Here is a 23,885-nt window from a genome sequence, read left to right on the forward strand (position 1 = left end):
AGTTCCAGTGTGATCCAGAACATAATTACAGGACATGATATTAAGTAAGCAGAATGCAGAAGTGGAAAGACAGCTCTGTGTGGTCATGTGGCTTTCTTGCTCACTAGGAAGGGCAACACCCAGTCATCGAATGAAAGAACTCAGCCACTCTCGTTTTACACATTCGTAACTGAATGAACCAAGCAATTCAACTTCAGGATGGTTGCAGGAGCTATCAAGGTTTTGTCTTCAGGTAACAGGGTCATTTGGCAATTCGCTACCATAAATGATCGATTTTTTAAATCACACTTAATAAGAAGTATAAAGGGAAGGGTACTTCCAGATTTGTCTAATCTCGTGGTTGGCTGGGATTTAGGCACTTTGCTTCTTAGTCTGTTCTCCTGAAAGATCTGGGTTATGTTGATAGGTCTGTCCAACTATGGCAGGTCTCACAGAACTGTGCATAAAGGCAAGAAAGAGACTCTGTGTCTGTGTGTGTCTCCCTAGCTCTGGTTAGTTTTTTTTCTGTCTCCCTCTATTTCTTTCTCTCATGTTTGCACTCTCTCTTTGTCTCCCTCTCTCAGTGAGAAAGCCCCCAGATTCATCACAGATGACATTTTGTACCTCATCATTCAGGGGTGGTCATATGCACTAGGCAGTAACTGTGTCCAGGACTCTGCACGCTGTCCGGATACAAGCAACCCTCCTCTACTGTATGGCTGAAGACAGAGACCATTTTTGAATAAACAATGAACAAAGTGTCCATAAAGATATTCTGAAAAATATCAAAATGTTTTATTTGTGGACTTTCTCTTCCCTTTAATGCAAATATTGGCTAATCTGGAAACCTTTTGTCACACTTAAATAGCCCTGGGTACTTATTTTAAATGTAGGGTATCCATTATTTCAGACTTTGTAGTAAAAGAACCCCCATTCAGCTTTTATAGAATAGATGACCAAGTACTCTTGTGTTCTCTTCCCTGCCCTTCACCTCCACTGCTTGTGGGGAGAAATGGGAAGGAACACCTCTGCTCGCTTGAAAACACAAACAGCCCACCTGCCCATCTAGTGTTAGGTACGCACTAAAATCTGGGCAAGTGCAGATTCACCATAAGGTTCTTCTTACATGATCCAGTCTGGTCTTCCTAAGGTCGCTCTTAGCTCTCAATTCATTCAACTTAATTAAAGCAATTAATAAACTCCTACTATGCATAGAATACCAAAACGAATAGGTCACAGTAGTCATGCACAGTCGTAATTATTGAAATGTAAATCATTACATTAAAATGCAAAACTTGCAGAAGGCACAGAAGGAGCACAAGGGAGGGGTAATTTGTTGTAATTAGGTTATACACCATTACTTGATTGGTTTATGACATTTTGGGATGTTGTCTACGTTAAAGAAAAATAAGGTCTGAAAGGCTCAATATTTTATAACCAGATTTTCTGTTTTAAAAAAATTCTAGTATTGATCTAGTTTGTGGTCATTCCTTTCTACTCTTCCTCTATTCTTTCCTCCCACCTTCCATATTTCCTCCTCATCCAGTATCTCTCCCTCAGGCCCCAGTCTCTCCCTTTCGTCACTCTGCATCCAACGTGCAATTGAAAGCCTTCTAAGCCTTCCAAAGTCCTTCAAACAGAACAGGGCCAGAACCAAATTCAGTATCTGCCTGTTCTAAGGTAGATCTTTTTCATTTGTTTTCTGCATAAGTTACTGATGTCACGGTGGACCTAGTCTCCAAAAAAGAATTTGTTTATCACTGATGCCATATCTTTCTTCCTCTCCCTTATTATACATTCACTAGGAAGTCCAATAAATTGTATACCAAGTTGTTTATCTAAATCCATTTCCCTTTCCAGTATGATTTGCTTATTCTTAGCCAAAGATCATCATTTTCCTCCAAAAGATACAGATAGTCAGTTTCCGGCCTTGCAGGTCATATGGTCCCTTTCAAACTAGTCAAGCTTGCCATTGTAGCATGAAAAGAGCTATGAACAAAATGTTGGTGAATGAGAGTTTGTCCTATAATGTTTCATTTATTATTATTATTATTATTATTATTATTATTATTATTATTACAGATGCCATTTAACCTACATATGATCATCAATTATCCCTAGTTTAGGTCATCAACTTTCTCCTGGCTTAATATTGCTGCACATCTCACCTGGCCTTGTTATCTTCCATCCTTCTGCCATACAATTTTGTCTTCAAATGACTATATCCACATATAAATAGTCTTGTCTGTATGGAAGGAAAGTGTGCATCAGAGAGCTAACAGTGTGTATAATTAGTCACTGCCTGTCTAACTCTGCTTACTGTTCCCACTCTTGTTGCTTACTCTGGTTCCCAGTGTGCTGTTACTGGCCTCTGGCCAAACATGACATGTCCACCTGTATTTCCAAGACTATATGCTACTGAGACACTGGCATGAGAAAGCTGATTTTATGCATCTTCATTTGTTAAATATTTTTAGTCATGTTTTAAGATCAGCCTAGTTTTCATTAGTTATGGACATACTCAATATGTAAACAGCACATGTTGGTGCCATCCATCTTTAACCTCATCCCTGCCCCCCGAAGGGACCCTCCTGGTTGGGGATACCAATTATTCCCATGGGGATTGTGGGTCGCACATTGTGGGGGCAGCCATCAGATACGGGCAAGAGGCAATGCCTCTGTGTGTAATGTCCCAAATTGTGGTTGCAGCAATGTTTCTGCGCCCTCTCTCTGTGAATTTCTGATCAGCCTATTTTTGAAAGTTGTCTCAAATGTCCTCAGGGTCAGTGAGCTACAGCTGCCTTTTCCTGCCACAAAAAAAAAAAAAAAAAAAAAAAAAGATTGATCAAATTCTCAAGAAACTCTTGGAGTCCACAGTTGCTAGTAACATCAAATCAGTCATTGTGGGAATATTGTACCAAAAAATTAGTGAACGCTACAATTTTATAAGGACTTGAAATGGGGTGTCAGTGGTTCAGGAATGTCCTTGAACCCCAAACCCTAAATTCATGTCTAATTATAACCAAAGAATTGAATAAGACTGAAAAGGAAAATTATTACATTATATATATATATGTGTGTGTGTGTGTGTGTATAATATGTATGTATATATATAAAATATAATATATATGATATATAATATATAATTATATATTATATATTATATACATACATACATTATATATGTTATATATGTACATATAGAAGAAAGTTTTGGACTAAGGAAAGAAGAATCAATACACCCACATGGCTTAAGAGCTCATGTGGCAGGTCTGGAAAAAGAGAGAATAGAAAAGAAAGTACACAGAGTTCTTGCCATGTGCAGAAAAGCCCATGTGGAATGTAGAGCTGAGGGGTTCTCCCCTCAGCTCGCTCCAGCTGGGCCCAGCCAAGGAGGAACTCAGCAGAAGCTGGAGGTTCATGACTGGTTAGGCAGCCCAGAGACCTTGTCCTCCCACGGCAAATATATGTATATTTTTATTGTGGTGGGCCCCACATTCCAGCTCAGGTAAGCCAGAGGACAGCAACTGGACAGGGCTTGGGCTATCTCAGGAAAAACATAGCCATGACACCAAGTTCTAGGATCTAAGCTTGACCAACCACAATGTCAGGATTCAAGAAAAAGTCCTGTCTCCCAGGGAGGGGCTCAGGTATGGAAAAATAGGTCAAGGGGAACTAGGCGAGAGATAAAAAGTCAGATCATCCTTTGATCTCTAGCAAGTGCAGACCTTCCTGCCATTTTACTTTTAGGGGCTACCCTAACTGCTTGACTCCTTCTCAGACATTATGTTGTTTTTGTATATTTTTGAGACAGGGTATCACTTCATAGCCCTGGACAATCTGGAGAGTCAGTATGTAACCTAGGCTAGCCTTGAAGTCATAAAAGTATGACTACCTAGGCATCTTGAGTACTGTGATTAGAAGCATGAGCCACTGTGCTTGGCTCATAGGGTTTTGCTCTATTATACTTTGGAGAACTTGTTCACATGCACAGTATGTGATATTGATCTCTTTGTGTTGATAACTATAAAAGGAAACATTGTTTTCAATAAATACTGAAACTGAATACATACATACATATATATACAATAAATGTACAATTTGTTTATTTGGAGGGTCGAACTGTGATTCTTTGGCTTTGCAGGCAAATGCCTTAACCACTAAGCCATCTCTCCGGCCCCAATAAATAACAATTCTTAACCGTTAGCATATTTAGGTTGCTGAAAGAAATTACTGGCTACAGTTTTACTTATGTCTAATAGGATGATGAGTGTGTTATATATGTGTGTGTGTATGTGTGTATGTATATATGTATATATATGTATGCATATATATATACATATATATGTATTTTTCTATTTAATCTGATTTTCATAGTGAGTCTTATTTCTTTTACAAGAGGTTAAAATTTATTTGGATTTTTAAAATACTTTATGCACAAATCTTTTTTGTTGTTGTTTTGCTTTATTTTTTATTTATTTATTTGAGAGAGGGAAAGAGAGAGGGGGAGAGAGAGACTGGGTGAGCCAGGGCCTCCTGCCACTGCAAACTAACTCTAGATGCATGCATCTCTGGGGAATCAAACTGAGGTTCTTTGGTTTTGCAGGCAAACGCCTTAACCCCTAAGCCATCTCTCCAGCCCACTGCACACAGTTTTTAGCTGTCATTAGTGTTGCTGTGCTGCTCGGTGCTACTAGCTGAGGACTTAGTTCAGTTTCCCTCCCAAACCCAGACCTAGAAAGCTGGATAAGATATTTTGGTTTGGATCTGTGTAACAAGAGTATCAAAATGGAATCTCTATAGTATATATGCTACAATCATCACCAATGAATGGATATGTAAAAAAAAAAAAAAACTCTTCCCATTGTTTAAATTTTAACATGTTACTCAAATCACAGAGAAAATTTAATTCAAGTGAGCAGCCCACCTATTAATATAGGCATTAATTTGAATACTCCTATTTGAAGTTAAGATATTAGTCAGTGGAAAATTGTAACTAAAAGAGCTTACATGTGTTTATAAGTAATGGGATGATCTATTTTGGCATATTTCTTTGAGGATAGAATTTATCAATTATAAATTTAGAAGGACATGTTCTATGTAGAGAGTTGGATTCAATTTTTCAAGAAACTACACCTCACTTTCCTAAGTTGCTTATTTTATGCACCGTTATTGACTTTTTGTCCTGTTTATATATGACACATATCCTGGTGACTAAAGAAAAAATAATTCTCTACATTAACTTTTAGGATTTACCATGATGGTGCAGGAGGAGACCTTTAATTTTTATATGCTTTGAGATGCATAAAAATTCATCCTTTTTCTTGACAACTTCTTCTTCTACTGTCATGTGTCTTTCTTCTTGAGTGGAATAGTCATTTGGAAGGGTGCAAGGGCTACAGTTTACAACTTCTCCCAGACTCACCGATCAGTGACAGAAGGTTTAAAGTGTGTGCCCCACAAAGAGAGAAAATGTTTCTATTTTCACATATGCATTCAGTGGACATTCTGGTTTTAAACCACCAAAAATTATTAATAAATATTATGTTAACAAAGAATATTTGATGTATAGTGTTTGACCATGGCATGGTTAAGTAATTTTGAACATATTAATCATTTCACAACTACATAGGAGTGTGGCTCATTTGATGGATAAATATAAGGCTAGAGTTGGGGGTGCAGCTCAGTGGTAGAATAAGTGCTTCATCTATATGAGGCCCTAGGTTCAGTTCCCAAGGGGGGAAAAAAATTAGAACAACAAACTTAGTGCTGGTTTCTTACCTCTGACATCCTTTCTAGATCTAGTCCATATATTCTCCATGTACATATGAAGGAATGTATGTATTTTATTGCATAGTTGTCATGACATATCTGCATATTGTTATTCAATATGTACATGTGTACTTAAAAGCATACAGAGAAGACGGCAGTTGTCGTGCTGAGAATGAACAAGATGGCAAGAGCACTGCCCCTACATCCTGATTTTGCAGTAGCCTGCAGAGGTCGGCAGGAGCCTCCACACTGAGGTCTTTGAGAGGACACAGCTCCGTCACAGGCATTCCAGGGAAAGAGCGGCACAGAGGACAGTCCACTCACAGACAGACTTCTCTGCTGCCTAGAAGGAGAAAGCTTCTGCTCAGGCTGTCTGTCCACATTACAGAAACAGTTCTCATTTTAATGCATGTCTTCTCAACCCAGCCTAATGTGCTCTAACCCCTGAGAGATAAATCCAGCTCTGGGAGGCTTACAAAACGGATCTTCCAAGCCTCTTTAGAGCGAAAGCAGTTTCCCGTGGTAGAAGAAAAGCACAGGCGTAAGATGATAAATGCTGCCTCAGGGGGAGCAGGGCAAGCCCGATTTTAGCATTCTTTTTGGCCTTTTCTTTTGGAAACATCTCACTTTTCTCCCCAGCTGTTGACCCCATCAGAGCTTTCCTTTTTAAAGTTGTTAGACTCAGTTGTCCTCTTCTGAAATCTAATTGGGGAACTTTTCCCCCCAAGGAAATGGGGCGGTATTATGTAATTTATTAAGTCATTTGTGAGCGCTCAGGCAAACCTTTCCACACGGCACCCATTGTCACATTTGCTCTTCTTTCTCTGTCTGTTTTGAATAATAGGATTAAAATTAGATTAAACATAGACTGTCTTCTCTGAAAGTCAATGGGAAGAAAGCTTTAGTCAGACATACGATCTTTTAAAATTGTACCACATCAGATAACCACCTGCATGCATCTCTGCACAGAGACCGTGGCATATGAGCCCTGGCTGAGTGAGCTGAGCCTCTGTCTGCCCCTGATGGGTGAGACCTGTGGGAGCACTCCTTAGGACTCTCGGGAAGGCTGATTCTCTGATGGAAGCTCCTCCCTGGCTACATCCTCCCTTCCTTTCTGTTGGCTCCCCTCATCTTGTGAGCTTCTTTTGCTGTCCAAACCCCTACATTCTTCATATAGAGATGGTGTGTACAGTCACATGGCTGAAAGCTACCTGACCTCCCTTGTCCTGGGTCACGTTCTGTCCCTCTCTTAACTCAGGACTGTGCAAAGCACTTAATTGCATATTTTGAAAAAAAATAATTCTTCTTCAAAAGACAACTTCATTTGTTTCTAATTTCCTGGAGAATATCTATGTTGATGAGCCTCTTCTATTGAGCTCCTCCCTGAGAGAAAAGAGAGGGGTCCCAAACAAAGTTGATGATATATTTATTCCCTGTGGTTCATAATACCAAAAACTCAGAAGACTATACAATTGTAATAATGATAATTATTATTAATTGCTCTCTGTGTGTGTGTGTGTGTGTGTGTGTGTGTGTGTGTGTGTGTATGAGTGTGGGTCCACACACGTCACTGTACTTGTGCCGCAGTGAGAAGACAACTTTTGGCTGTAACTCCTCACCACCTTCTACCTCCTCTGAGGCAGTCTCAGAGTTCATCTCTTCTTTCACTGTGCTTGCTGGCCCCAGAGCTTCTAGAAGGTTCTCCCATGTCAACCCTTCTCGCTTGTAGGCCTAGCTGGGATGACATATGCCTGACACAGTGTCTGGCCTTTCAATATTTTTATAACTCTTCCTAGAGCTGGAGAAATGGCTCAGTGGTTTAATGCACTTGCTTACAAAGCCTGTTGGCCTATTTCAATTCCCCAGTGCCCAGATTCAGAGTGGTACATGCATCTGGAATTCATTTGCAGCGACAAGAGGCCCTGTTGTACCCATACTCAGTCAGTAAGTCAGTTTGTCTGTCTATCAATCTATCATCTATTTATCTCTTTTCTCCCTCTCCAAACAAGTATATGAATAATATCTTTAAAACAGTTTTTACAGTAAATTTGAGGTAAGTATACAACCTACGGCTTTCAAAGCTTAATCTGTTTCATATTCTTTGTGGCAAGGTCAGGAAGAAAAATCCTTTTGCTGTTTTATCATTTTGACAAGTTGCACTGAAATGCAAGATTGTATGTTATAGTACTAAATTGTATAATTATTACAGCATGAAAAAATTAGTTATGGGCATCTATGTTTTTATAAGGGTGACTTCTGGATTGGACAAATACATCATTTTCTTGGGCTGCTTCTATTTATTATAGTAAATAGAAGATTCCAAATGCAGAAACTTTCAATCTACTAATCTTTATGTAAAGTTCAGATCACTGAGAACCAGGGTAGGGAGCATTGCTTATTGTACCAAAACCTTGTGATTTTTTTCTTTATTTCATATATTCATGTTTTTTATTTTATTTTTTTTACTTGATAAGGAGTTGTTCTATCTTCTTAGCTACATTTTTCATAGAGAAAATGTACATGGAAGGTAGAATAAACTTTTACAAAATATGCAAACTGCAAATATTTTACTCACAGTTCCAAAAAGAAGGCCTGGGACAGGCATATTCATCAGAATGTACACAATACAGCCTGCAAACCTACTTGTTTTATGTTACTTTCTAGCAGGTGGGAGAAGTTTAGTCTAAAGAATGCAGAGCCATCCTGACAATAAACTGATTCACAGAGATGAATTTCAAATACTCCAATAGGATTGAATTTAGTTGGGAAACTGTAAACAAACTTTTAGACCATAACTCAAATTTTATTGTTTTCTTATTCAAACATGTACATTTTAGACTTATTTTCTAAAAAATATGAGAGGAGCAAAAACATTACTAATGTTATAGCTTTCAAGGTGATAGAATTGATCCCTTTTAGAGATGAAATAAATGGTTATATGGCTTTATATTTTATTTTATTTTAGTTGTGGTTTTTTATGTAGGGTGTCACTCTAGCCCAGGCTGAACTGGAATTTAATATGGAGTGTCAGGGTGGCTTCGAACTCAAGGTAATCCTCCTACCTCTGTCTCCTGAGTGCTGGGATTATAAGTGTGCACCACCACACCTGGCAAACGCCTTCTATTTTGAACATGATTTTCCACTGTTACTTGATAAAAACCGTTGTCATAAACCTCTCTCTCTCTCTCTCTCTCTCTCTCTCTCTCTCTCTCTCTCTCTCTCTTTCTCTCTTTCGCTCTCGCTCTCGCTCTGTGTGTGTGTGTGGGGGGGGGGTAAGTCTTTCTCTTCAACCAGAGCTTCAAGTCTTACAATTCATTGGGGCCACACATGGACCCAAGGTTGGAAGTGGATCTAGAGGTCAGTCTTGAAAAGACAGAGAGCTGTTTGAAATGCAAAACTCACATGATGTGACCAGGCCATATCATGGAGAAGGTGAGGCTCCAAGTTGGATTAATGAATACACACAATATAATGAAAAAAAAAAAAAAAGAATTGAAGACAATTAGAGAATTTTCCAGGAAACCAGGCATAGCTCTGGACCAGCTCTGAGAAAATTCCCCACTTACCACATGGAAAACAAAAATCAGTGTAAGACATTGAATTGGCCTAATTGACCACACAAGACAAGCAGAAGACAAACACTTGGTTAGGTAAGAGAAAAGAAGCTATCCAGAAGGAAGTCCTCAGAGGTGGCCATTGTCATTTCATTTGCAGCACACTCATTAGCAGAAAACCACACTCATTAGCAGCAGCAGGTGTCCCATATCTATGTTCTTCTTTCGGAGGCTTAGCTTCCTATTGCCCTCACAAAATTATAGCATTATAACAAGACCTTGAGTTTAGGACAGTCTTAATACCTCAGCCTCCCAAGTGCCAAGTCCATCCAGATTGTAGCATTCATAAGCATTCTTAATAGTCCATTGTCACGTGCTTAATAAATATGACAACGTTGGGTGTTTAGCAAGTAGAATGAAAGAAATTACCTTAAAAAAATTGCAACTGTAGAAATTATGATGATCGTGAGGAGGTATGATGGGTCTTTCTTCTACATGTTGCATGCCATAAATATCCACTATCGTTTTTCTTTTTTTCTTTTCATGGTGTGTGTGTGTGTGTGTGTGTGTGTGTGTGTGTGTGTGTGTGTGGTGTTGTATGCACATGTATTACCCTTTTGTCCTTTAGGTGCCCATGGGCTCACCTGTGGCAGGAAACATGCCCCTGTGGTGGCAGAAGCAGAATGCCAGGTGTTCTGCTCCATCTTTCTTCCCTCCGGTCTAACCCAGGCTGACCTGGAACTCACTATGTCATCTCAGGGTGGCCTCGAACTCATGGCAATCCTCCTATCTCTGCTTCCTGAGTGCTGGGGTTATTTGAGCCACAGTCTCTTCCTGAATCAGGAGCTTCTATATCTCATGAGCTCCGGTGATTCTCAGGCTTCTGCTTTCTGCAGGACTGGAGTTACAGATGCATGTGGCCACACACATGTGTACATGTGAGTCCTGGGGACTGAACTTGAGTGGCTTGTCTCTCAGGTCTCCCCAGGCTCTCATACTTACACAAGAAGTCCTCTTAACTACAGAGCCATTTCTCTGTCCCAGGCAGGTCATAGTCTTGTAAGTGTTTACCATACAGACACAACTTTCTGGTTTGTGTATGTGTAGTGTGTGTGTGTGTGTGTGTGTGTGTGTGTGTGTGTGTGTGTGTGTGTTTATGTGCATGGGCACCTATGTATGCGTGAGTGTCCATGAACAGAAGAACAGAGGCCAGAGGTCTGTGGTGGGTGTCTTCCTCAGTTGCTCTCCACCTTATTCTCTGAGGCAGATGGCCTTGCTGAACCTATGAAACTTAGATTTTGCTAGACTAGCTAGTCAGTGAGCCCCAGGGATGCCCTGTCTCTATGGTACCCGCATTTTTTTATGGGTGCTGGGGATTGAACCAAAGTCCTTATGCTTACATGGCAAAAACTTTACACACTGAGCCATCTCCACAACCTCTAAGGATACATTCTTATTGATTTTTCCCAACTTCCTGTGCTATAAAATTATCATCTGTGTACTTTTCTGATGAAAAACTTCAAAGAATATATTTAATTAATTTACATAAGCCTTTATACATGTAGATTATGAATAATAACATGAACGTGATATAAATATAAGCAATTAGTAGTAATGATAAAAAAAATTGTGTTTTTCTTTTATCAACATACACATACCAAAAAATGTATCCATATAGTAAACTCTTTCAAGAGTATGACCTGCATGGGCTGGAGAGATTGCTCAGTGGTTGAAAGGACTTCTTTTGTAAGCAAGAGAGACTGAGGAGGCCTGAGAGACTACCAGATTTCAATCACCAGAACTCATATAATCTCGTGGGAGTGGTCACATGCATCTACCGTCCTGTCCCATGGGAAGAAGGGACATGATAATTACCAGAGCTCATGCATTTTATTAAACATATCTGACTAAGTATTTTCATTAGTAAAGAACTGCCTGATCATGGATATAGGATAACCGTTCGCAGTGCTTTTCCCCCATCTGTCCTTCCCTGAGTTTCTCACTGGCCTGACCAGTGAGCCCATACCACACCCTGGGCCTAGAACGCAGACTCTACGGACTTAGGCACTAGCGGCCCCGTCTTTGCTTCTTGCGATTATTCCTTCCTGGCTTCATTTCCTGTCCCATCTCTGACAAAGAGATGATTTCTAAGATTTCAGCCTTGACCTTTGCTTAGTGAATCACTCAGATGTCTTCAGGCATTTTCTTCCACCTATATACTATATTAACCCCCAAGTCTCTCTACAATCCAGTCTCCCTCAAGACTTCTTCTTTATTCACTTTTATTTATTTATTTGAGAGCGACAGACAGAGAGAGAAAGAGGCAGATAGAGAGCGAGAGAGAGAAAGAGAGAGACAGAGAGAGAGAGAGAGAGAGAAGGAGAGAATGGGTGAGCCAGGGCCTCCAGCCACTGCAAACGAACTCCCAACACGTGCACCCCTTGTGCATCTGGCTAATGTGGGTCCTGGATAAGCAAGCCTCGAACTGGGGTCCTTAGGCTTCACAGGCAAGCGCTTAACTGCTAAGCCATTTCTCCAGTCCCATCAAGACTTCTTTTTTTTTAAAATTATTTATTTATTTATTTGAGAGTGACAGACACAGAGAGAAAGACAGAGAGAGGGAGAGAGAGAGAATGGGCGCGCCAGGGCTTCCAGCCTCTGCAAACGAACTCCAGATGCGTGCGCCCCCTTGTGCATCTGGCTAACGTGGGACCTGGGGAACCGAGCCTCGAACTGGGGTCCTTAGGCTTCACAGGCAAGTGCTTAACCGCTAAGCCATCTCTCCAGCCCCCATCAAGACTTCTTAATGTCCACATTAATCCATGTACCATAAACTGTTTTTTTTTTTGTTTGTTTGTTTGGTTTTATTTATTTATTTATTTTTGTCTTGGCACTCCTTAGTGTACTATTGTCTTCAAAAGTCCAGCTCTGGACTCAACAGGGCCACTTCCCCTTTCCTCTACCCTCTACATTGCATTCCTGAAGCTGTGTAACTCCTCCTGGGTTGATGCCTATAGTGCTACCTGCTTGGCCAGAAATCCATGTCACTTGATTCCCCTCTTCCTCTGGGTAGTGCTTCCATCCACTGGGCAGTACTAGATAGTAGTTTATATTTCCCTGTGAAATACCTCTTTCCTATCTCACCTACCTCAGCCTCACTGATTTATCTAGCAAAGACAGCCAGGAAAGGGCAGTGTTATTCAATCAGTGGTCAAAGCAGGTCTCCTTTCATTGCTAAATGGAATGGTACAGAGAGGAGTGAAGTGTGATGTTGAAAATCATTTCATCCCATAGTGAAAATCCAGGGTGAGTTAGTCACCTGGTCACTCACCTAACTGATACAGAGCAGTTCACACGGTCTGACACCTGATCGAAAGAGCATACTCTTGCAATTGTCTCCAGACTTGGAAGACACCTGCATCTGGAACATCTAAGTACAGTAGTTATTTTAAAGGTATATGAATTTTATCCTCAGAATCAACCCCCACCCCACCGCAGGATCAGGGAACATTGTGGATGAGGTGAACGAAAGACTGTAAAAGCTGAAGAGTGGGAAGGAGCATCCCGAGGTGCTGTCTCTACCCCCACAGAGAGTGCAGGACCCCACAGTGCATATCAGTACCTCCAAGGAGGAAAACCCTAAGTGGAATGGGTATGGAGAGAGGTATATAAGAGTATAACCAGATATGCATAGACAGACATAAGCAAATAAGTTAGTAAATCTATGAAACTACAAGTTATAATGAATCCCATAATAAGAAGTAGTCTGAAGAATCAGAAGAAAAAAAAATGATAGAATAAGTTTGAGAACAATTGTTTAGGGAAACCCCTCTTGAAGAGTGGCATTTGAGCTTATTGGGCCATAAAAATGTCATTCCAGCAGACATAGCTTACTTGCTTGATTCTACCCTCCAAGGAGATGAGCTTGACTGAATCACAGAGATCTAGGGTAGACATCCTACTCCCATACACAAAAACTAGCAAATTAGACTTCTGACAATATGGTAAAACCACCTCTAAGTGTGACACCTTCTAAAATTACATGTTCTAGAAAAATCTAAAACATGTATGCAATTTTCTTGTACTTATTTTGTTGATTAACATATTGTTTTTAATTTTTAAATTTGAGGGATGTGATTACTGCACAAGTGCATCTGTCCTAATGCATTTTGCATTCAACAAAGCGTACATACATGTGGATACAACAACACACACACACACACACACACACATACATTTAGAAGAGAGACCCATTATGCCTCCTCACCATCATGGTAATTTCTTTTTTCTTTTTCTTTGTTTCTTTCTTTCTTTGTTTCTTTCTTTCTTTGTTCCTTTCTTTCTTTCCTTCTTCCTTTCTTTCTTTCTTTCTTTCTTTCTTTCTTTCTTTCTTTCTTTCTTTCTTTCTTTCTATTTTTTCTGGTTTTTTGAGGTAGGGTTTCACTCTAGCCAAGCTGACCTGGAATTCACTATGTAGTTTCAGGGTGGCCTTGAACTCTCAGCAATCCTCCTACCTCTGCCTCCTGAGTGTTGGGGTTAAAGGTATGTGCCATCATATCCGGCTTCATCATAGTAATTTCTACAGTTGCAAGGGAATATAAAGGGAATGTAAAGTTCAGCTTTAATGGGAGTCAGAAGTCAACATAGGGACTCAGGAGAGAGTTCAGTCAGTGCTTTCCTTATGTGCAAAGGAGCTGAGTTCAAGTCCCAGGACTGTTGTGAAAACGCCAATGTGGCAGCACATGCTAATCATCCCAGCTCTGGGGGATGGAAGGAGGCCTGAGACAGAACCCCAGGGGCTTCTTGGCCATCCAGTCTGGCCTGATTGGTGAGCTACAGGCCAATGACTGTCTCAAAGCAGGTGGATGGTGTACCTGGGTATGACACCAGAGGTTGTGATCTGGCCTCCACATGGACACAGAAACCTATTCACACATGTGCACACACATGTGAACTGTACAAACCCATTTTTTAAATGATTCAGAATAACCATTCTTTTGAATGCATAGGACTCATGGGCTTGATAAATGACGTACTTGAGAAGGTCAAGTGCTCCTGCCACTGAGTGGTCCACTGAGATACCAGTGAAGGCATTCCTCGGTGGGCTGAAACCATCCCTCACCTTAGCAAGAACAACCTCGTTGAAAGCCCATGGCCATCAACATAGGCTCAGAATCAGTGTCATTTGAAATAGGTTTCTGGATAACACAGAAGTTTCAACAGTAGTTTCTTTGTCCAAGAGTAGTTAAGACTTCCAAAAATTTCCCAGAAAAAATGCAAAGTTTGGAAATATAGCTTTCACCCAGACATTCCATCCCAGCTTTTCCAATCCTCCAGTAACAACCTCTCCAGCCAAAGGACCCGATCCAGGAGCAAATGCCACAGCTGTGCTCCCGCCGCCAGATCCTCAGCGGTGTTGACCTCACAGCCTTACCATTCCGGAATATCTAAGTCAGTCATCTGTAGAAAGACCCTCAGTTTGCACTGGTCTGCTGCTTCCAGCACTGCTGACTTCGGGCAGGATTACCACAAGGCCATGTGCATTCTTCTCACTGGACTCTTTCAGGAGGCCCACAGTATCAGTCAGCACAGTCGTGGTGGTGACGGCTCCAGTTGCTTATCACAAAACTGTGAGCCAGGAACCTCATCTGTAAAGTGACCGCTCTTGCCTTCATAATAAATATTTTAAGGACCTCTTTGATACCATGTTTCCATTCCAACTTTCATGCATTTGTTTCAGCATCAATCAATATCTTTTCTGTACATTAATTACTAATATGATAGCTGATAAATAGTGAGTTTCAATTTCCAATATTTTATTATATTTATCAGTTATCAGAGGGAGCTGAGGGAAGAGCTCTAGATTTTTCTCACTTGTGAAGTCATATTTGTACAGACAGCCTCATAGATTCCTATTTTATTGGATAGTATAAGATTTGTAACTGTTCTTCTTTTTCCTTCTTTCTGCTGATACCCCAAATGTATGTTCAGCCATCAAATTGCATTTTGTACCAAATTTCCTTGGATCTTGGTAGTAGAAGCATCTTCATGCCATTCTGACATGGGGGAAATTGTTCTTTCTATCACTGTTAACATCTCGTTATGTTATAATGTCACAAAATAGTCCAGTCTCATCTGCACTTGCCTGTCCTGGCCCAGTCCTGAAATCTGTCCTTTCTCTAAACAGTCCTGGTTTTAGTCAACCAGTTCGGGGCCTTGGAAGACCTCCTATTTCTCCAATTGTAGACTCTCAAATGTTCTAACTGGATGACAAGCATCATTATACTGATCATATATCCAGTGCCATCTAAATTTATTTGTGTATCTAGCTACATAAACCTAATCACAAGTTCCCAGGAATGGGTTAACTTCCTGCTCAAGCCCACAGATTTCAGTTATGTGTGCATTCCGTATCTGTGCCTACCTTCTCTGACATTGAGGCCCGGATCTTCCTGGCTTCAGTGCATCAATTATTTGCTCAGTTTATCTCTACAGCAGCCTATCCCCCAGTCACCCCAGGTGTTACCTTGTATGGGAGCTCTCAATGCACAGACACCAGTCACCCCTGAGCTCACTTACTTCCTTACCCACTCTAACTCCTTTACTGTACCCCAGACGCTTCTAGTAAGGATGTTTGTTTCTGACCCTGCTCACTATATTTTTGATTGAATTATTTAAAGAAAAAGACGTTTAGTTAAGGCAGAGAAGATAGCTCAGTATTAAAGTGCTTGACTTTATATGCATGAGGAGCTGAGTTCAATCCCAGGAGTGCTTGTAAAAGAAGCCAGGCATGGTGGTGCATGCTTGTTATCCTAGAATTAGGAAGGCAGAGATGATAAGTGAGTTTCTGGAACTCTCTGGCTTGGCTGGTTTTAGGGCAATGAGAGACCCTGTCTCAACAAACAGCATCGGGAGAAAGGTTACTGAGGTAACCCTCTATCCTCTGCATGAACAAAAACACATGAGAACGCATACCTACATATGCATGTACATGTGCACATGCATGTACGTGGCACACAAAAATAAACACACACACCAAAATAAAAGACAGATTAGTTACAGAGCGGAATTAGTAAAACATGTAAGTCTCCCAACATTGCAATGAGCAGATGACACTAAGTCATTTTCAGTGTCTTTACTACGTTCCGCCAGGTTCTCTATGGCCACTCAAACTTCTCCCACCTGTGAAGTAAATGTAAATAGAGAGGACCGAAGCCTAGTATTATACACATTGTTTCAGACATTAAAATTCTAAAGCTTAGTGCCTACTGCTTTTTTTCTTGTTCTATCAGATGAACATTGTAACTTACAAGTACTTAGATTGGCATTCTAATGTCAGAACAAATGTCAGCATGCTTTCCATTGATGTATTTCTGAATTAAAATTTTGAAACCTTAAAATTGCATAGATTCTCTTTGTCAGCAAGAACAATAACATACTGAGTGTGGACTTCAAATCAGATATATGGAGCGTTCATAAGCTAAGGCTAGAAACAGTAATTTCCGGTACAGCACGAAAATAACCTAAGTCCAGTTGCAGTATGGAGGAGAGGTGTCCCAATACTGAGAACGAGATGCAATTAAAACTGACAAGGAAGCTGGGCTATATCACCTCATGGTCTGTTACCAGTGACCAAGTCTTCCATCAAGTATCCGCCTCCTGAAGATTCTGTAACTGTCTTGATCAATGCCACCAGCTCAGACGAAGTACTTCAACACCTGAACCTGTGCCTGGGGGGAAGGGAACATCTTACATTTGAACCATAGCCACAGGCCATAAAAATGTAGGTGGTGAACGGAACATGATTACAACAGGAAGTTTGATGGTCATCTTCTGGGGAGCAGATCACCAGGTTTTGTTCTCTAGCCCATAAATATTCAGGAATTGTTCCATGCACAAGGTTAGACTCGTCTCCTCCGAATTAGATGCTCTATGTAAAATCCAGAGCCTCATCCAAGTTCATTCAGGCCAAAATGAAGCTGTTGAGCTGAGGCCGAGCACTGGAAAAAGAGCTGCTTGGGTTCGGTCACAAGGGAGCAGCTCTTCAAGGACAGTTCCTCTCCACCTGAAGACCAGCGTGATGCCAACCACACACAGCACACCCTGTGGAAGATGCAGAGAGAAATCAGTTTTTACCCTGGTTCAAAGGGCAGAGGGAAGAGAAGAAGAGCTGTGTACACACTGGTTCTGAGATCAGGGCAGGTCCTTGTTGGTGACTTCTTCAGTAGGATCCAGTTACTCTGCGTTAACCTTCCTTCCTTAAAATAAATCAGTAAAAGGTGGCCGGGACTGATGGTTAATCACTTGCTTATAAGACCTGTGGCACAGGTTCGAATTCCCAGTACTCACACCAGATGCACAATGTGGTGCATTGGAGTTTGGTTGCAGGAGCAGGAGGCCCTGGCATGGTGTCTCCCCCGCACCGCCCCCCCAACCATCTCCACTTCTCTCTCATGTAAATAAATAAAGTTAAAAAGAAACAGTTAGGAATACGAGGTAATTTCTGTTTTTAGCTGCAGTTTCCTGCATGTAGAAATGTAAAGTCTGTGGATTTTCCTCCATTCAGACTGCCTCCACCCCTCTCGGTACAATCTGGTGTTGTCATTGTCTAGTCAGGTCACTTAAAAATACAGTCCTTATGAACATTATTCAAGGTGAGCCCATTTTAGCCCGCATGACAGTGCACACTGGCAATGCCAGCCCTTGGGAAGTAGAGGCAGGAGGATCAAAAGTTAAAGCCAGACTGGAGAGATGGCTTAGCAGTTGCCTGCGAAACCTAAGGACCCACGTTCCACTCTCCAGATTCCAAGTTAGGCAGATGCATGGAGGTGAGGCAAGCGCAAGGTTGCACATGCCCACTAGGAGGCGAAAGAGCCTGGAGTTCTACTACGGTGGCTGAGGCCCTAGTGTGCCAATTCTCTCGTGTCTCTCTCTCTCTTTCCATAAAATCAAAAATAGAGCCAAAGCTAGGCTGAGCTGTATGATACCCTATCTCAAAAATATAAATAGAACCTTATATATATAATCTCCTTTGAACTCATTACTACTGAGGAAAATGTCATGATCATTAGACCCTCAATTGTTTGAGATCAGAAAAACATGAACAAGTGCTTTGAGGGTGTTTGATGAATTGTTTTCTGACACGTCACCTAGTGTCCTTATGGGAGTTGAATTTTCTTGTCATACATGTGCACTACACTCTGTGTGTGTGAGTGAGTGTGTGTGTGTGTGTGTGTGTGTGTGTGTGTTGTGGTATATACACACCCTCCTCTATTACTCTTCCATGTTATCTTCTTGAAAAAGGGCCTCAATGATTCGTGGGCTCACCATCCTTGTTTATACTGCTGACCAGAAAACCCAGCTGTCCTCCTGTCTCTGCCGCTCACCACGGAGGTTGCAGGCATCCGTAGCTGTGCCCAGCTTTTTATATGGCTGTGAGAAATCAAGAGCAGATCCTCAGGACTGTGCAGCAAGCTCACTTGCCCACTCAACCATCTCTCTAGCCCCTTTCCTACCTTTCAACACACATTCTATGTTTTATTTATTTACTTACTTATTTATTTATTTAAATTGTATGCTTTCTTTATTTTCTTGCTATCATTTGGTCATTATTTTCCTCATATTTGGCCATTGTTTAGAAGTGATTTTGTAACCCTTTTACTGTTCACCTTCTCATTAACTTATGTGAAAGAACGTTTTGCTTTGCAATCCGTTCGGTCCTGGCCTCTTTGTAGCTAACAGGTTTCCTTTGGCTTCTCATTTTTTCCCCCTTGGACTTTAAACACAGAGAAGGTCTTTCATCCCCATGATATAATATTTGAGCAATCCAACTTGAGGGGGGAAGATTCAGTGTGGCTTACAGATTCAGAGGGCTGAGTCCAGCACGTCAAGGGTGGCTTAGTAGAGTAGAGCCACCTACCTCACTGTGGCCAGGGAGCAGAGGAGGAAGCTTCCTGTACTGGCAGGCTTTCTCATGTGCCTGCCCAGCCTCAGAGCCTGTACCTGGGTGCTTCTCACACACAGGGCAGGTCTTCTTTCACTTAGCCCTCCCTGGAATGTGCCTCATAGACGCACACAGAGGTATGTTTTACTAAACTCTGAGATACTTCTCAGTGCAATTAAGTTGACCATCAAGTTAACATCGCTGACCAGGGAAATGTTGCTAAACTTTTCCTTTCAATGCCATAGCAAGAGTCCAGTATTCCTTCATTTCCAGTACCATTTCTCTTGTGTTCTTTGATGCCATTACTGACAGCCTCACCAAAACCATTATGCTTGTGGCTAAGGCGTCTGTGAAGGCTCGTTTACCTAATTTGCACAGCACATTCTCTTCAGTAATAGCGTACGTTTAGGGTTTGTTACAGTTGGCTTCTTGTATGGTGTTACTCAGTCATTATCTGTTGAGCATACATTCCCAGTGAATTTTTTATTACGATAGTTGTCACCTCCTTCTCCTGGCCTCCCAACACTGTCGTCCTATAGCCTGGTGCTAGGTTTCCAGTGTAGGAAATTACAGACTTCAAGGTGGAATACAAACCTGAACGTCACAAGTTGCTGCTATTTACAGTCCTGTTACTGTCCATAGAAGGCATTCAAACTCGTTTGAAGGAGACCACATCGAAGGAGTGCAAGCACCCACAGGGAGACGCAGTGGGATCCTACGTCAAAGCTTTAGGGGAATGTAAGAAAAAACAAAGAGTAAGTCTCAACTGGTGTGTAATATTTTATCCCACTACTATCTTCTCCTATAATATATCTCATGTAGTGGAACATGAAAACACCTGACAGTTTCCAACTTCAAAACACTTAAGACCAAATGGAGCTTTGTTATGAGTGACTAACTGAAGCCTTGTTTTAGGAACTGAATTCATGCCGAGGTTGAGACAATCCATGCTCATGCATTTGCGTTGCTTACAGGAGCTCTGACCCCACAAACACAGCAGCTCCTTCTACAATCTTTGAGAGCTAGTGTGGATATTTAGACTCTCAAGTACTCACCAAAGCAGAAGCAAATGATAGTCTCACTATAACTGCTCAGTAAAGTTACAGCTGGCTGTTTTCCCTCTGCTAAGTTTAGTCGTTCAGACCGAGTCAATTTTACCCTGATTACACAAGTGAAAAATCATATTGTATGCATATAACTACTCTAAATAGACCACTTACCCATGATCAGCATTTTAGTAAAGGAACTAAGTCAATGGAAATAAAAAATACATTATTTAGGACTGGAGAGATGGCTCAGCAGTTAAGGCATTTGCCTGTAAAGCCTAAGGACCTGAGTTCGCTTCCCCAGTACCCACATAAAGCCAGATATGCAAAGTGGTCCATGCATCTGAAGTTCATTTGCAGTGGCTACAGGCATTGTTTCTCCATCTTGCTCTTTCTCTCTCTTACTCTATCAAATTAATAAAATATTTTAAAAAATACATCACTTATAAAAATGCACACATATACACAGATGAACCATATATTGAAACTGAAATAGAACCTGTTCAACATTTTTTTTCTTTTTGAATTTTTACTTATTTATTTGCATATGGGTTCACACGTGCCTGTGGGTGGATGGTGGGGTAGGGAAGGAAGGGGTACACTAGGTTCTCTGGTCACTGTAAGTAAATAGCCCACCAGCTTTACCTGAGTTGCTCAAGTACTCAAACCAGGGAGACAGGCTTTGCAAGCAGATACCTTTAACCTCTGAGCCTTTTCCCCAGCTCTCCCTCTTTTTTTTCAGATAGGGTCTTACTCAAGCATAGACTAACTTAAAACTCTCTAGCCCAGGCTGGCCTGGAACTCATGTCAGTCACTAAGAGTCACCACAGATGGGAGAAACCGTGCCCCACTTGAGCCTACTGTTTCTGTTGTTATTGCTTTTAATATTTTATTTATTTATTTGTAAGTGGATAGAGAGAGAGAAGAGAGACATGCAGAGAGAATGGGCATGGCAGAGCCTTCAGAAACTGCAAACCAACTCTAGACGCATGTGCAACTTTGTGCATCTGGCTTTATGTGGGTACTAGGGAATCAAAGTGGGGTCATTAGGCTTTGCAAGTGAGTTCCTTAGCCACCGGGCCAACTTTCAAGTATAGGTCACTGTTTTAAGTCAAGAGTTACTTAAGTATAACCCCCTTTTTCACAGTAATGTGTGATAGAAAATCAGATGTATAGTTCCCCAAAAGTCCTCCACAGTTCACCCTTAACCGAAGTTCAAAAGACTGTTTTCAGACTTTAAGCAGTGCATCCTGTTAAGGAAGCAAGAGAATAAGAGTTTTTAAAAAAATATTATTTATTTATTTACTTTAGAGAAAGAGAATGGGCACACCAGAGCCTCCAGCCTCTCCAGATGAATTCTAGACCCATGTGCTGCCTTGTGCATCTGGCTTACATGGGTAATGGAATCAAACCTGGGTCCTTAGGCTTCACAGGCAGGACCTTAACAGCTAAGCCATATCTCCAGCCCAGAAAGTTTTTGTTTTAGAAAGCTATCATTACTAGCCAATAAGAATATACCATTTTAAAGAATATGTTAATGGCCAATTTTTTGTTTTTATTTAAAACTAACATATATTTTATGGAATTTTCAATCCATCTTATATAAGTTGGGTTTTATTTTGTTTCTACCGATATAATATTGGATGAAACAATTTTACAAATGATTTCAAAGTTGTAAACAAACTGAACACAGTTAAGATTTATCTACTGGGAAAATTTGGTATGGAAAGGAACATGATTAGCAGACTTTGGGTCTTTCTGCAAGTACTCGGTAGGATCTGGAAATATTCCCATATACCTTAGAAGCTTTTGGTACTTAAGATTGCATTTCTTTTAAGTCAAAGTCATTGATCATCTATACTATTTTAAAACTATTTAGCAATAAAATCCTTTTTAAAAATTATTTATTTATTTATTTATTTGAGAGAGTGAAAGAGGGAGGGCGGGGGAGTGAGAGAGAGAATAAGTTTAAGAGGGCTTCTAGACAGTGCAAACAAAGTCCACACACATGTACCATCTCATATGTATGGCTTACATGGGTACTGGGCAATCATAACTGGGTTCTTAGGCTTTGTAGGCAAGCACTTTAACCATTAAACAATCTCTGCAGGCCTTATCAGATAGTGTCTATGAGATGAATATTTTAAGCAAAATGTTAACCTTTATGTCTGAATTGACTTCTTTGTAATATTTCCCTAAACTTTAGGACACAAGAAATTATTGGTATTGAAAGCATCTTCTTGGATCGAGAAAATAAATAACATAAACCATCTTAACTGGTAAAAGCAACCTTAGCTTCTTAATATCTGAACAGAACACTTAAGTATTTGAGAAAGGGGGTGCCAGAGAAGGTGACTAGTTAGGTTAAATTATTTTAAGCTGTATGCCCTCATCTCTGAGGGTGAGCACAGGGCAGGGAGGTGGAAGAGTGAGCTGTAGACAGCAGAGAGACAGACAGAGTAAGAAAGATGTCATAAAGATAAATTGGAATGACAATATCCCAGGAACAGACTTTTTCTTGCTAAACCATTACAGGTCAGGCCTGACATTTCCCCCTGAAATAATCTCACATTCTCAAGAGACCTCACTCTCCACTCTCCTACCACAGATATGACGCCAGCCAAAAAAAAAAAAAAAAATCAGCTTTTGGGTATGATGACTATGGTAGTTTGAATAGATGGCCCCCAATATATTCATTGTTTTATTACTTTGTAGTTTGCATCTGCAGCCACCTGCCTGGAGGCAGTGTCACTGGGCGGATCTTAAGGTGTGGTGGTGGGTTTAAGATTTCAATCTAAAGATATGCAAAGTGTGCCTAGCAGGAGTTCCTTAAGTGTGCTGTGCTATGTGGCTTTTGGCTTGTGCTTCTCTCTCTGTTTGTTTGGTCCTGTGAAGACAGACCAGCTTCTTCTGCAATTTATGGAACTTCCCCTGGATCTGTGAGCTTTAATAAATATCCCTTCCTCCATAACCTTGCCTGGTCTGGAAGTTCATCTCAGCGAACCTGAAGCTCTCTGACCAGGCCCCCACCACCCAGGATGACTATGTCCAGGCAAAATCGCCTGGAAGAACTTAGTTGTTAAAGCATGTTGAACACAGATTGTGACCTTCCCATTTCTTCTGTTTCCTAGGTTTTCTGAACCATGTGAATAATGCCAGCCACTCTGCTCTCCAGCCCTCATTCCAAGGATGCTTGCAGCTAATACGAGTGGATGACCAGCTTGTAAATTTATATGAAGTGGCACAACGGAAGCCAGGAAGTTTTGCAAATGTCAGCATCGATATGTGTGCCATCATAGACAGGTAAGGAGTCTGTCCACCCAGGGCCCAGTTGTCCAGTCGTTTCAAATCCATGTGTCTGCTTGGGGACAAAGAAACATCCAAAAAGAGAAGGAAAAAACAAACACACAACACAGTGTAGTTGGTCATAGCCATCTGTGATACTTGCTTTAGGTTTTTATTTTTATTTTGTTTTATTTTGTATTTTTTTGTGAGTGTGTGATATAGGCAATGATAACATTTACCTTAGGGATGAACCTGTGTATAGTGTGTGCATACAGATGGTATATATGTGTTTGTATGTGTATGTAT

General features: G+C 40.9%; 1 protein-coding gene across 1 annotated transcript in view; it reads left to right on the forward strand.

Annotated features, from left to right (window-relative positions):
* Cntnap2 (contactin associated protein 2) overlaps window positions 1-23,885 on the forward strand; it is a 1,990,154-nt gene that overhangs the window by 1,031,287 nt on the left and 934,982 nt on the right. Inside the window, exon 10 of the mRNA XM_004661135.3 lies at window positions 23,426-23,597. Within this exon, the coding sequence (XP_004661192.1) occupies window positions 23,426-23,597 (172 nt within the window). The remainder of the gene's footprint in view (window positions 1-23,425; window positions 23,598-23,885) is intronic.

Source organism: Jaculus jaculus, chromosome 10 (genome assembly GCF_020740685.1).
Source record: "Jaculus jaculus isolate mJacJac1 chromosome 10, mJacJac1.mat.Y.cur, whole genome shotgun sequence".
In the NCBI taxonomy this organism is placed as follows: domain Eukaryota; kingdom Metazoa; phylum Chordata; class Mammalia; order Rodentia; family Dipodidae; genus Jaculus; species Jaculus jaculus.